The sequence below is a fragment of the Branchiostoma belcheri genome, unplaced genomic scaffold (genome assembly GCF_001625305.1).
Source record: "Branchiostoma belcheri isolate BF01 breed outbred unplaced genomic scaffold, Haploidv18h27 scaffold31, whole genome shotgun sequence".
Classification (NCBI taxonomy): domain Eukaryota; kingdom Metazoa; phylum Chordata; class Leptocardii; order Amphioxiformes; family Branchiostomatidae; genus Branchiostoma; species Branchiostoma belcheri.
In genome coordinates, this window is record NW_017803921.1 from 2,806,156 (window position 1) to 2,819,285 (window position 13,130).

Here is a 13,130-nt window from a genome sequence, read left to right on the forward strand (position 1 = left end):
TATACTTTTCTGACGTACTGCAAAGTACTGCTATCCAAATGCCTGAACACATTCTAGTATCACGTTGAAGTTGAAAATTCCAACAAGAATGTCTTGCAATATTCAACTCCGTGCTTTTGAAAGACCAAAATATTACAAATATTCAAAATTAAAATAAAAAACAAAAACAAACAGCATCTAGTCTACACCAGGGTCTAAAATGCATCTCACATAGATGCTAAGCATTAGCTTTAAAAATGTGTAAATGAAACCCTGTATAGTGTATCATACTGGTGGCTTATGTATGTCATATATCTGGTAGCACATACTGCAATGGTGTATTGGTGTCCAATGTGCAAAAGTTCTGTATTGGCAGTATGTAACACTTTGAAGTTGCAGTTTTCCCCTTGTGGGATTCAATGATTGTGTACTTCAGATATCATTCAGTGAGCTATAATAATGCATGCTACATGCTATACAAATGTAGGTATTACTCTTGAAGTTTTCGAACTGTTAGTAGTGGTGTTAGGGAACAAAGCCAGTGTGTTTGTGTGTTAAAGGCATCCAATGCAATTTCTGGGCAGCAAAACTGGATCTTCAAAGTCAATCTTCTGGTCAATCAATTGCATTGGATGCCTTCAATCCTACCCCAGTCAAAGTGCAGTAGCCCAAAGTAGGACACAAATAAACAAGTGAACTACAGAAAGGCAGAACGACTGCCTAATATAAATATCTACAAGTGACTGTAAGAGTAAAAGTAAACTGTTTGTGCTATCCAAGAGTTTATTTTGAGTAGGGTGTACAGGTGTAAAGAATCGTTACTGGTATTCATCTAAAATTCTGGTGATTTTTTCTGTGTTTATCACATTTTAGTTTTGCATGTTTACAGAATAACACAGAAAAGGTAAATTCAGTAAGAAACTTCTGCAAAAAGCATTCTTGTATTATTAACCAGAAATCATCTGATTTTGTCATTATGTAAAATGCAATAGTTTGCATTTTTTTATTGCAATATTTTCATTGCAATTAATCTCTTATACATTCTGTACATTTTGCTTTGAAGCATATTATGTACTATTTGTAGTAACTTCTGTTTTTTCAAGTGTGTTGCACAATTTCTTTACTACAGCAAGTTACAATCTAAGTTTGTATTCTGTAGTTTAAGTAGATAAACATGTTTAATAGACAGATAAAAGCAATATATTACAGGGGTGACGGGTCAAAGAGTTTGAGTAGTGTAAAAGTTTTCAGCAAATATGATCTATATTTGGGTGTCCACTGTCCTTTTATGTGGAAAGTGCAGTAGAGTGATACGTCTGGGATTGGTTCATTTTTAAAGATATTCTATAAAAGCTGGATGTATAGTATTATATGGATGTGAATTAAAGCAATGGATCAACTTTGTGGGATGTGCTTTGATTTTAGTCTTCGTTTTCTTAAAAAAGAATGATGTTTTTGTATCCTAGTAGTAGGCAAAAAGTAGGCTATTGGCTTATAATCTGGTACCAACTAAGTACCTGATACCAGCTCAGAAAAGAACAAGAAATAATCATGCTTTCAAGTACCAGAGGATTGAAAGCAAAGGATTGAGATGTTCAAAACTAATTGTAGAGTAAAACTCGCTGCCACCAAGTACAGCAGAGGCATCATCACTATCTAGATAGATGTTCAAAACATTTAGATAGATGTTCAAAAGTTAGGTGTAACAAGTCGCTCTGGGTAATATAGCCTGCTGCCGCCATGCTGCATGCCTGCAAAGCTGGTGTGTTACAATGAAGGGCAGTTACACCGGCTATACAGATACAGAAGCTGGTGTGTTGTGCTGTAGAGTGGTTATACTGGCTATGCAGATACAGATATTGAAGTACTAGGTACAATGCTTGCAGTCCTGTTTGAGGATAAGGAATGTTAAGAAAACACTAGCCTGGTGTCAGCCAGATGAATGGAAACTGGATGCTTAATGACATTTCCTCTATGTCTCAAAAGAGCCCCCTAGTGTTGATATGTAAAACTGCAAAAACTTTTGACACAAAGCAAACCTGAGTTCCTTCTGATTGGAAAGTTTCGAAGACCAAAATCATGTCTCACATGTACATACTGATACCCTAAGAGGTACAATGTACATTTGTAGACCCTAGAAAGCATGTGATAGGAATGGGACGTACCATCATAGCAGTGTCGGCAGGGGAGGCAGATGCCAGCAGCTTGCCGTGCGGTGACCAGGCCAGACAGGTGATGGGGGAGTGTCCAGGTCTGCTCAGCACCTGACAGGTCGTCGTGGATGGTCTAGGAAATCATGGGCAGATTTCATTTTCAATGAGAGTGATGCATGTGATAGAATGAAAAACTGGAATAGCATCACTAGAGGTAAATGAAAGCCGCAATGGAGAGGTCTTCCTGGTGTATTACAACATTGCATCAAAAAAGACCCTGTGTTAAATTGGACAATAGGGAGAGCTTGAAAAATGACACAAGATCAAAGACGTAAAAAAAATGTAAAAACATGAAGGAATCTCATGACAAAACTGCAGCAAAATTTACACAATAGTCACAGACTGCCAAACTGACCTAGCCAGTACCATTTAACATTGTGCAAAGCCTGTCATGTTATCAAACTCAATGGCAAACCGGCCAATTCCATCAAGAGTTCTTCATGGTCATCATAAAGAATGTTTTCCACCATAACCTTAAAAATGATATGTTTGTCATATGCTGAGATTTGGCCATCCGGGTTCCAAATAATGCTAGTTGAGTTGGACAAGTGGTCAGCTTACGCAAGTCCTTTATGAATGCTTATGTCTATGGGAAGAAAAATCATGACAGAGAAAAATCAAGTGTTACGGCCAGAGGGCCTGCTTATAGAGGTGGTCGCTAAAGAAAGTTTGACTGTATAGATGTATGTGATGAACACACCTGGATGAGAGAGACATGGGATCCACGTGCCAGATCAGCACACAGTTCTGACACCCCACAGCCAGCACTGAGGCAGACTGGGGCTCCCAGGAGAGGGCTGCTACACCCTTCTGTACTTTATGCTTCAGTAGAGGAACAATTTTACTGAAAAAAAAGGAAAACATTGTTTTATGCAGTTTCATGGTGGCAATTATAAAATTTTCTGAATGAGGAAATCTACTGTGACATTTCTGCCATTTTCGCCATCATTTTATATATGAAGCATTTTATATAACCAAAAAAACAAGCTATATGACGAGTGTTCCTAGGGGGCTCCAGACACAACACAATGACAGCTAGAGATACTGACATTGTTCTGATGCAGTTGTCACGAAAAGCAATAGCAAACTTGTGGATGTGGGGGGACACTTCTCCAATGTTTCAAAAGAGCCCCCTAGTGTTGACATCAAAAACTGCAATAGTGATGACACAAGCCAACTATACTGACCTTGTTCTGCTGTACACCTTGATGGAGTTGTCCCTAAGCGCGATGGCAAATTTGTGGATATGGGGGTGCCAGGAAAAGGCTCGGATTGCACTGTGGTACCAGTCTGCATTCTCAGCAAATGTAGCAATCATGTCTTCATTGGATAACTGAAACAATAAAAATGTACACTGTTAAACAGAGCAGTTGGCCTTCACCATGTGAACTGGTAAACACTATACATTTGCTTGGAAAATGTTACCTTTCTAGTTGTGATATAATATCAATAATTTGCATGAAAAACAAGGTAGTTGTATACTGACCGCGAGGTGAGGGAAGAGAGAGCCATGTAGGGAGCCGAGCCACCTGACCACAGCCAGACCAGCAGACGAACTCCAGCCTAACCAGCCTGGAACTGTTCCAACACATGTATTCATCTGTCTTTGCCTTTTCATAGACTACACGTACATGGCGTATTACATCAACAGTATACTGTAAACCACTTAATGTTTGCAATTGCAGTAGCAAACAAAACTTCTGAGAAAAATGGACATGTGTGCAGCGGTGTCAAGTGCAGCAAAAAAAGAGTCCCCAAATTATTTGTTCACAGTATAGAATTGACTGCAAACATAAAAGTACTGAGTACCATGAAAAATTGTGATTTACTTAGTTTAATCCCACATAATAATTGGGATAATTATTGACAATGAAAAAGTAAGGACTTACAATGACTACATGTATATCAATGTGGAAAACTCTAGGAAAATTAACTTATTACTTTTCATATTTTACCTGTGAGTATCTGTTACATTGTTCCTAATAAGTCAAGTAGAATGTCATACCTTCAGCCCTGCTGGTTACTAATTCACTCAGAACTGCACCTAGTCCATGTTCATACCTGAAAAAATATCAACATCATATCGATTCCTCTTATCAAATCCTTTCATCTAAATATGCTCATTGAAGTTCACTTACAATCGATAACTTTGGAAATGGAGGAAAATTCATTTGCATGCAGTTGTCATCCACATAGTCAAACCAGCATGGCCTAACATCTTAAGACCACCGTACCAGGCCTCTTTAGCTCGTTTCCAGACCGTCTCATCGTGTGGGAGGAAGGCAGCCTTGGCGCTGGACTCCTCTCTCGACGCCCTGATGCTGTCTGGGGGGAAGTGCAGGCTGGGAAACTCTCCCACCTACATGTAGAGATGTGGAGAAATGAGAAATATCGGTAGTACACAGTCATGCTTGCTTCAGGAAGTCAGTTTAAGTGAATTCATCTTTATCTAGTCTCTACAATCAGGAGTAAGTAGGCAGGTAGCCACCTCAAAATTTTTTCCATCAGGTCAGGTTCATGATCAGACCTGGGGAAGAGTGCTCACTATCTAGGGAGGGTCCAGGGGCAAATTTTGGATTTTCAAAATGCAATTTCCCACATTTTGACTGGCAGATCATGAGGTTGGAAGTGGTTGTAGGTGTTCCTTTGGATGTATTTATATTCTTACCTGAGATTTTTGTCCAGTGTCAGTGTGTCAAGGTTGATGGATTGGTTTTAAAAAATTTGTCACATTAAAACGGGCCCTGCACTAGACCATCCACTGAAGCCCACAATGACAGTCAGCTGATGTGAAGAACGATAAGGAGCAGTCCAAATTGGACAGATGTCCTACCTTACCAAATGACTCTACTCTATTCTACTCTACTCTACTTATAAAAGATAAAGGCAAAAATGATAAATGATGAATAGCACGACGACGAACCTGTCCACAGTACTGAGCCTGTATCACCCCCTCCTCTCCCAGCTTGGCAGCCACCAGTTCTCCATTCACCTCACACACAGACGTAAAACCCACGGGCGGGGGGGAGGGAAACATGCTCAGGGACGACATGGTCAGTCTGGAAAAATATGCATATCGTGAGTCTATTAAGTATAGATAATGTGTATAAACAGTGTAACTGTACGACACTTTTGAGGTCCATAAGTTAAACAGTAGGTGAGTAACTTGACAGTACCTAGCTTGTAAAAGCCATTGTTTAAATATGAAGTACGAGAATCGTTCATTGTATACGTATGACTTTCTTTAGCTTGGGTGCCAAACTGTTGCTGGGGTTAGTAGGAGTACAGGTATATGTAGGGATCAGCTACAGGGCCAACATACTTCAAGTTCAAGGAAATTTTTACCATAGACGACACTCCTCAGCTCAGACAGACCCTGAGCTTCTTAGAGTCTAACTGGGGGCTGGCCTATGTATTGGTCCTCAGAACAGTCTGGCACCCAGGCTAGAATTTCTTCCTACAACGGAGTTAACTTCCAATTTAGGACTTCTTTTGAGCACAACAAAATACTAGTAAGGTAACCAGCAAAGATAATACCCCCCTCCCCCGTCAACGTGCTTCGGTCTGCCATAAGTTCCTTCCGTTACAAAATAAAAAGGCTGGAAGTGATACAAATCAGTTAACCAATAGAAAGAAAGTTACTTAGACCTTAATCACTTTTAAAACGACGAGAATAAACCTATGAGCAAGAGTTTTACAGTGAACACACACGTACAACGTGAGAAACTTCAAACTTCACCTGCAACCTTTCACCTCTCACCTTTGAAAATGGCGGGTAACATGCCGACTCACATAACAAAACTTTATATCATTACGCGTTATATGTTAGCTTAATGTTTACTTGACTAAACACCATTTTGCCAGATATAACACATTTTATGATTTAAACTTTATCGTCTGAAACTTAGTTGGAGAAAGGTTTTGCATCATTTGTGGGTTCCTATTATTATTTGCACTATTTTTTATCCAACGGATTGATAATTTGTTTATTCACTTCCGGGTGTTGTGCGGCTCTAAGACGTGTCCCTCTTTCATTTTTATGTGGGGTCTCTTTCTTGGAAGTTTTCTACAGTTGTGAGGGAGTTTGTTGCTTGGCAAGATGTTAGATTACGCCATTTTTGCCATCACGTTTGTGGTCTTCCTGATAGCCACGGTGCTGTATCTGTACCCGGTATGTTTTGCACTTTTCCATATGTTCACTTTTAAATTATATGTGGACAGACCGGATATTTATAGTTAAGGGAGCATGATGTAACATTTTTGCACCAAACATTGAAATAGTTTAGTTGAAAAATCTTTCTGTGATTATAACTTACTTCCACTTATCTCACATTTCTGACATTTATAGTATAAGAGCAAAACAGCCCACACGAGGGGCACTCAGTTTGTGGTGCCACCACAAACTACCAGAATGTAAACAAACATGGCTGATCACACACGGGACAGCTGTGTTTCCAGCTTGTATACACACTCGCAAGGTGTCATATTTTGGCACCTCCATTTGCACATAATTTGACAACACCTGTATGTGCATCATGATCATCTGCTGTTATTTTCCCTCAGGGTGCAAATAAGATCACCACCATCCCAGGCTTGGAGCCATCAGATCCAAAGTAAGTTGCAAACTTCATAGTGATATAAGTAAGAACAAACCTAGTACAGATCTTGATATCCCGTCCTAAGGACTGCGACCCTTAACAGTAGCTGGGATTCGAACTCCCAACCTCTTAGTCCATCTAGGCAGGATCGCTAACCAGTAACCACTGGACTATGCACACTACGTATGCATCTTTCTCATGTCTTGTGCCGGCAGAGATGGTAACCTGGGTGACATGGGGAGGGCAGGCAGTCTGCACCAGTTCCTGATGAAGTTACATGGAGAGTACGGAGACATCGCTTCCTTCTGGTGGGGCCAGCAGCTTGTGGTCAGTCTGGGGGCGCCCGAACTCTGGAAACAACACGAGCGCATCTTTGACAGACCACGTAAGGATTATATGAGAGCTGAAAAAGTATAGCTTTTAAACAAGAATAAAACTCAACTGATTTGCAACTACTAGTATCTACCAATGATTGAGGTGTTAAAAACAAATTTTTTCCTAGAACTATCACAGAGTGAAACTCGCTGTCACCTTTTACAGTAGGAGCTGAGCATCATCATTGGATAGCTTTAAACACTGTTTAGAGTTAGATGTTCAAAGGTTAGGTGTAACGAGTCATTCAGTGTAATATAGCCAGCTGCCGCCATGCTGCTTGCCTGCAAAGCTGGTGTGTTATACCGGCTATACAGATACAAAAATGACACAAAGGTTTGAAAAAGGAATGATTCTTTGGGTCAATTCTGATATCATGTCCATTGTATGGTCCTTTAATTTCATTCAATCCTCTTTTAATTTCATTTAATCCTCTTCCAGCTCTGCTTTTCAAGGGATTCGAGCCTCTGATGGGACCCATGGGTATCCAGTACGCTAACGGTATTGATGGCAGGTCTAGGAGGAAACTGTATGACCCCAGCTATGGGCACGATGCCATGAAACTTTACTACAGCATTTTTCAAGAGGTATTATGAATATAGAATACATGCGTATACACCAAACTATCACATGTTTACAGTATATTGTTGCAGAGACAATGTAAGACAACAATTGTAGATTAGGGGGCACGAAAATTGTTACATGTAGAGGACTCACAAGTTGTAAAACATAACATTACATACATACTGCCAGTGGCAAATACAGAACAACAGTGCCAATAACATCTACTGTTCTGTAATTCATTTTATGTTCACGGTAGCAAAAGTTCACGGTCTGAGAAAAATGGACTTGTTCACAGAACTATATATTCACGGTGGCAACAGGTGCAGGAAAAAGAAAGTCCGGGAATTATTTGTTAATATAGTAATGATAAGTTCATGGTACAGAAGTGACAGTGAAAACGGTGAACATAACAGTACCATAAAAAATCAGGAATTACTGTACAGTAATCTGTTTTGCAGTTGGGTGAAGAGATGGCTAAGAAATGGGGGTCTATGAAGGGTGAAGATCACATCCCCCTCCATGCCCACATGATAGCCCTGGCCATGAAGGCAATCACAAGAACATCGTTTGGAGACTCCTTTAAGGACGAGAAGGAATGTGTGCAGTTTGGCAGGAACTACGACATCGTGAGTGGAAGAAATTTTTTAAGATTGAGAATGTCAGTAATAAAGTTCATATGTTTGCAAAAGTCATCATACTCATTATAGAAAGTATTCAACTTTAGGCAAAAGTCATAAAATGAAGTCTATTGTCTCTTCCAATGTGAATACTTTTGGGAATGTCCGAGTCAAAAATTTGGGTGAGTGCTATTTTAGTTAGAACATACCTTTCATTGCTAATGAGTGTGTCAAGGAATTAGATTGTTCATGACCTTACCATTCTTTCATTTGAAAAATAGCCCACTACCATCTACCACTACTCTGGTATTGAATTGAATGTCCCAGTGTTGATTGATGTCCATTATTTGTTGAATGTTCATCATACATTGTACTTGTTCTCTCTCTACAGTGTTGGCATGACATGGAAGAGAGAATCAAGGGAAGTTATCCTGCAGAAGGAAGTCCCAGGGAGAAAAGGTTCCAAGAAGGTCTTGCTTCTCAGCAATTTTTTCCATCAATAGCTAGCTTTGAATTCATCTCTGTTAGTAGTGTTTAGAGTTTAAAGTTTTGTTCTCACCTAGATCTTTCGACCAGTCGCTCTGGTCTTCCTCAGTAGACTGAGCCATGTAGTGAGGCTTGTCACGTGGCTTTTCTGAAGAGTGACATAACCGGTGTTTACCAGATACCTTTGACCCAGTGTTGATGCTCACGTCTGAGAAGCAATGTGATAAGCCTCACTGAGTCAGTCTACTGATGCAGAAGAATACCAGAGAGACTGGTCAAAAGCTCCAGCTGAGAACAATTTCTTGTGTGTTGGAACAAATTTTTAACTCAATAAACAGCTTACAATTCTGAATAGTACCCTGAATTTTGCCCAGTTGTTGTAGCTTGGTTCCCAAACCTATTTTAGCTGCCGAGTCTCTTTCATCCTCACCTTATGTGAAGAAGAAGACTCTTGCAATTGCCTTGGCAGCTGAAATAGGTTTGGGTTGTCGATCTTTAAGTTTCATTCATCAATTTGTGTGTTGTTTTCTCATGTTCAGCTCGGGAGAAGTTACACGCAACTATTGTCAGGGTTGCAAAGCGCCGTAGAGAGAACCCTCCCCCACCCCAGGAAAAACTCTTCATCGATGTACTTATTGAGGGAAATCTTCCTGAAGAGCAGGTAAGTTGCAGTTATGTGCACAATATCAGGGCTCTCGCCAGCATCCGCTTTACCGTCACTTTTTTAGGAACTTTGTGGCGTGTGACAGAAAAACTTTTAAACCAATCTGTCATCCATTTTCCAAGGCTGGAAAATCTAAAATTAGCCCCACCCCCAACCCCCCTACATTGTGAGCACTCTTCCCCCAGGTCCAATCGTGGACCTGGGTTGACGGAAACAAATTGAGCTAGCTAGAGCCCTGAATGATGCGATTTTAGGGTTTATGGCATTTTTTTTAATTCCAAGGAAGCTGACACGTGATTGGCTTGAAAACATCCAATGCAATTTCAGGGCAGCAAAACTGGATTTTCTGGTCATTCTTTTAATATAGGAAGTTGAATCAATCCCACTATCTGGTTTGGCGTCTAATTGTCTTATCCCATATTATAAATGTTAGGCAAAAATGTGATGTCGTCTTGTTGCTTGGTGTGGTGTTGGAGATTTTCTTATGTATGTTTTTGTATATCTAGAGAAGACAGAGACTGAACTTCAATTTTGCATGTAGATTTTTCAAATTGCATGTAAATTTTCTTCTAAAATCTATGCAATATTTTCACAGGTCATAAGTGATGCTATGACATATACGATTGGAGGGTTCCATACTTCTGGAAACTGTAAGTGTAAAAACTTAGCATTAGGTCACACCAATTCAATTTCTTGGTTCTCAGATTTTTTTAACAGACTGGGGAGACAGACTGGGTCTTCTGTCAAATGACATAAAGACATGATGATGTTTTCTCTGCGGTGTTCCTTAGTGCTGACCTGGGCCGTGTACTTCCTTGCCACACACAAGGAGGTAGAGGAGAAAGTGCATCAGGAACTCATGGATGTCTTGGGAAAGAAGGAAGAAGTCACTCCTGACAACCTCTCACAACTAGTGTAAGTGTCTTGAAAGGCAGAGAAACTCATGACATCTTTAGGTTTTGAAAAGGAATATGTGACGTGCTAAAATATCTATTAGTAAGATCAGTCATATATACACTTAAATTCTACACCAGTAGAAGAAAGCATGTTGTGGCCGGCTGTCGTGCATTGGTGACTACAGCTGATGACTTTATCCTGCTGTTCATCTGTAGGTACTTACGGCAGGTCCTGGATGAGACTCTGCGCTGTGCCGTGGTCGCTCCGTGGGGGGCACGCTACATGGACCTGGATGCTGAAATCGGAGGCCACATTGTCCCAGCCAAGGTAACAATACAATGTTTTGACACAGCATCAACTATTAGCCGAAAGGTCTGGTGGACATCACTCCACCATACTGGGGAGGGAGTTGTCTTTCCCAAGGGCACAACATCAGGGCATGCCAGGGAATCAAACCCGGGACCTCTTGGTTCCAAGTCGAACACCCACATTACACCACGCGATGCCACATGTTATGTTATAACATGTTAACAATAAGAGCTGTCTTGTTCAAAATGATCATCATGGTACAATAATTCATTTCTTTTTCGCAGACCCCAGTTATCCATGCTATTGGAGTTGTCCTCCAAGATGAGAGAATTTGGCCAGAGCCAAACAAGTGAGTTTTTAACCTTTATAACATACATGTACTGTATAACATTAAGATTGAGTGAAGTTGAGTGAAGGGTGATGGGCCTCTTTCACCCCTCTTATATTAATTAGGAAGTTCTTGTTCGGTGTCCAATAATCTTACAGTGTCCAGTGAAACAGAGTGTCCAGGTGACTCAATATAGATGTGCTGTGGTCTATTTGTTCATGTTGCGTTGCCTCTCTTTTCTAGGTTTGATCCGGAAAGGTTTGATACGGAGAACAGTAAGGGTCGTCACAAGTTGGCCTTCCAGCCATTTGGGTTTGCAGGTGGTCGCAAATGCCCAGGTAATGCACCGTTATAATATAACATTGGTCACTAGTATTGTCTATTGGTATTTCATTGTACATGTTCTAAAAGTTGAACCAACTCCAATGCAATTTCTGGGTGGCAAAAACAGAAACAAAAGGATACCGGTATTCTGGATGAGGAAATCTGTCTGATCAGCATTAACTGCCATTTCTTAGCACCTTTTCATAATCATTTCATACTTGAAACATTTCAAATAGCCCCAAAACAAGCCATGTGAGGAGTCCCAATGCCAAAGTGTCGAGTGCCAAATTGTAGAATGCGTATCACTTGTATTCTGCCTTCCCAAATCATTAACAATACTCTTGTTATTTCCTCCCTCCCTCCAGGTTACCGGTTCTCGTACGTGGAGACCACGGTGTTCCTGTCCATCCTGTGCCGCCGGTTCCAGTTCCACCTGGTGGAGGGGCAGGTGGTGGAGCCGTGGCACGGGCTGGTCACGCGCCCGGTCGACGAGATCTGGATCACCGTCACCAAACGTGACTAACGCCAACAGTTACCTTCTTGCTTCTGGGATCAAGTCGCTCCAACATGTTCAGATTTTTGCTTCTGGCATGAAGCAAGCAGAATTAAGACCATCTAGGTGTATATATTAAACATTCGATGATACACCTGGTGTTGTAGTTGTTCAATGCTAAGTATAAATAAAAAGCTGCATTATTAAGCCAAAAAAAGACAAAGGTAAGAAGGATACTCAAAGTTGTTTGATGAAATTAGCCACAGTGCCAAGTGTATTGTAAAGTGCAGTTAATGTACTGTCATTTCTGATTCCATAGGTATTGTAAGAGAAATATGTAGCTTTCAGTGATAGTTTTATTGTGATCACACAAACTCCAAAGTTAGCTTTGTAACAAATATAGCTACTGTAGTGTTAAAGCTACCTGATATATGATTGATCAGGTATTTAAAGAAAATGGTAAAATAGCAGACCTCAGAAGCTTGGCGATTTTTCAATAGCTAGTAGTGCAATGTGGCCTTGTCATAGCCCATGTTTAAGGCCAAGTGCACCAGGCCTACTCTAAGATTTTCTAGATTCATGTATAAGGTAAAAAATACTACTTTAATGCTTCAAGTATGAAATGATGGTGAAAATGTGCTAAGAAATAGCAGTAAATGTCAATATCAGACAGACTTGCTCATCCAGAATATTTTCTGTTTTGCCGCCCTGAAATTGCACTATAAAAAGATATATAAAAGGAGCTGAGTGTGAGTAGAGGTGCAGGCATTTATGTAGGAAACATGATGACATTCAGATTAAAGTTGTGCAGTATTCTGTCCATTCAGTGTTTGTGATTATTATTCTGTTTTTTTCTCATCTATTTAATTTGTCTTATAGATTGGATATTTCCACTAGGTCTTTAAGTACTACTGCACGTCCACCCTACAGAAACAAAACACCCTTTCTCCATAGTCCTCTTAGGAGAAAGTTCCTCACTGAAAACTTCTCTCCTACATCACTGCGGAACAAGCTTCATTGTAAATGCTAAAGTAGGCACAAACTTAAAACTTTTCAAGTCTAAGGTAAACAAACATCTGTCTCAGCAGTTCCTTAACGTAACCAAAACATGTGAGTGGTTCGTATGAGCCTTGTTTTGAGATCAAAAGTGAAGTAAATAAAAAACACTTATGCAAAGACAGTGCTTAATCAAGTAATAGTCCCATGTTGACAAGCCTAACTATACTTAAGTATAAAAATAGTCAGTGTAAGTAAGTGTCATGTGTGGTTTATTTTTGTACCCTCAG

General features: G+C 40.2%; 2 protein-coding genes across 3 annotated transcripts in view; one reads left to right on the forward strand and one right to left on the reverse strand.

The window, feature by feature from the left end:
- Nucleotides 1–5,961, reverse strand: part of LOC109474567 (aladin-like) — a 42,479-nt gene extending 36,518 nt beyond the window's left edge. Inside the window, exons 1-8 of one of the 2 annotated variants that reach the window (XM_019774899.1) lie at nucleotides 5,932–5,961; nucleotides 5,116–5,251; nucleotides 4,427–4,551; nucleotides 4,198–4,253; nucleotides 3,679–3,770; nucleotides 3,380–3,525; nucleotides 2,893–3,036; nucleotides 2,145–2,265 (exon numbers count right to left, since the gene is read on the reverse strand). In XM_019774899.1, coding sequence (XP_019630458.1) covers nucleotides 2,145–2,265; nucleotides 2,893–3,036; nucleotides 3,380–3,525; nucleotides 3,679–3,770; nucleotides 4,198–4,253; nucleotides 4,427–4,551; nucleotides 5,116–5,244 — 813 coding nt within the window. In that variant the 5' untranslated portion in view covers nucleotides 5,245–5,251; nucleotides 5,932–5,961. Of the gene's footprint in view, nucleotides 1–2,144; nucleotides 2,266–2,892; nucleotides 3,037–3,379; nucleotides 3,526–3,678; nucleotides 3,771–4,197; nucleotides 4,254–4,426; nucleotides 4,552–5,115; nucleotides 5,252–5,907 lie in introns of both variants that reach the window. The other variant, XM_019774900.1, reaches the window with a different exon arrangement.
- A 231-nt stretch (nucleotides 5,962–6,192) lies between these two features.
- On the forward strand, nucleotides 6,193–12,663 carry LOC109474576 (cytochrome P450 20A1-like). Its single transcript, XM_019774908.1, has 13 exons — nucleotides 6,193–6,363; nucleotides 6,756–6,805; nucleotides 7,006–7,175; nucleotides 7,604–7,749; nucleotides 8,185–8,352; nucleotides 8,735–8,813; nucleotides 9,369–9,490; nucleotides 10,089–10,143; nucleotides 10,285–10,408; nucleotides 10,606–10,717; nucleotides 10,984–11,048; nucleotides 11,271–11,365; nucleotides 11,717–12,663. Exons 1-13 carry the CDS (start codon nucleotides 6,292–6,294, stop codon nucleotides 11,872–11,874), a joined length of 1,416 nt encoding a protein of 471 aa, XP_019630467.1. The 5' UTR covers nucleotides 6,193–6,291; the 3' UTR covers nucleotides 11,875–12,663.
- Nucleotides 12,664–13,130: the final 467 nt, after the last annotated feature.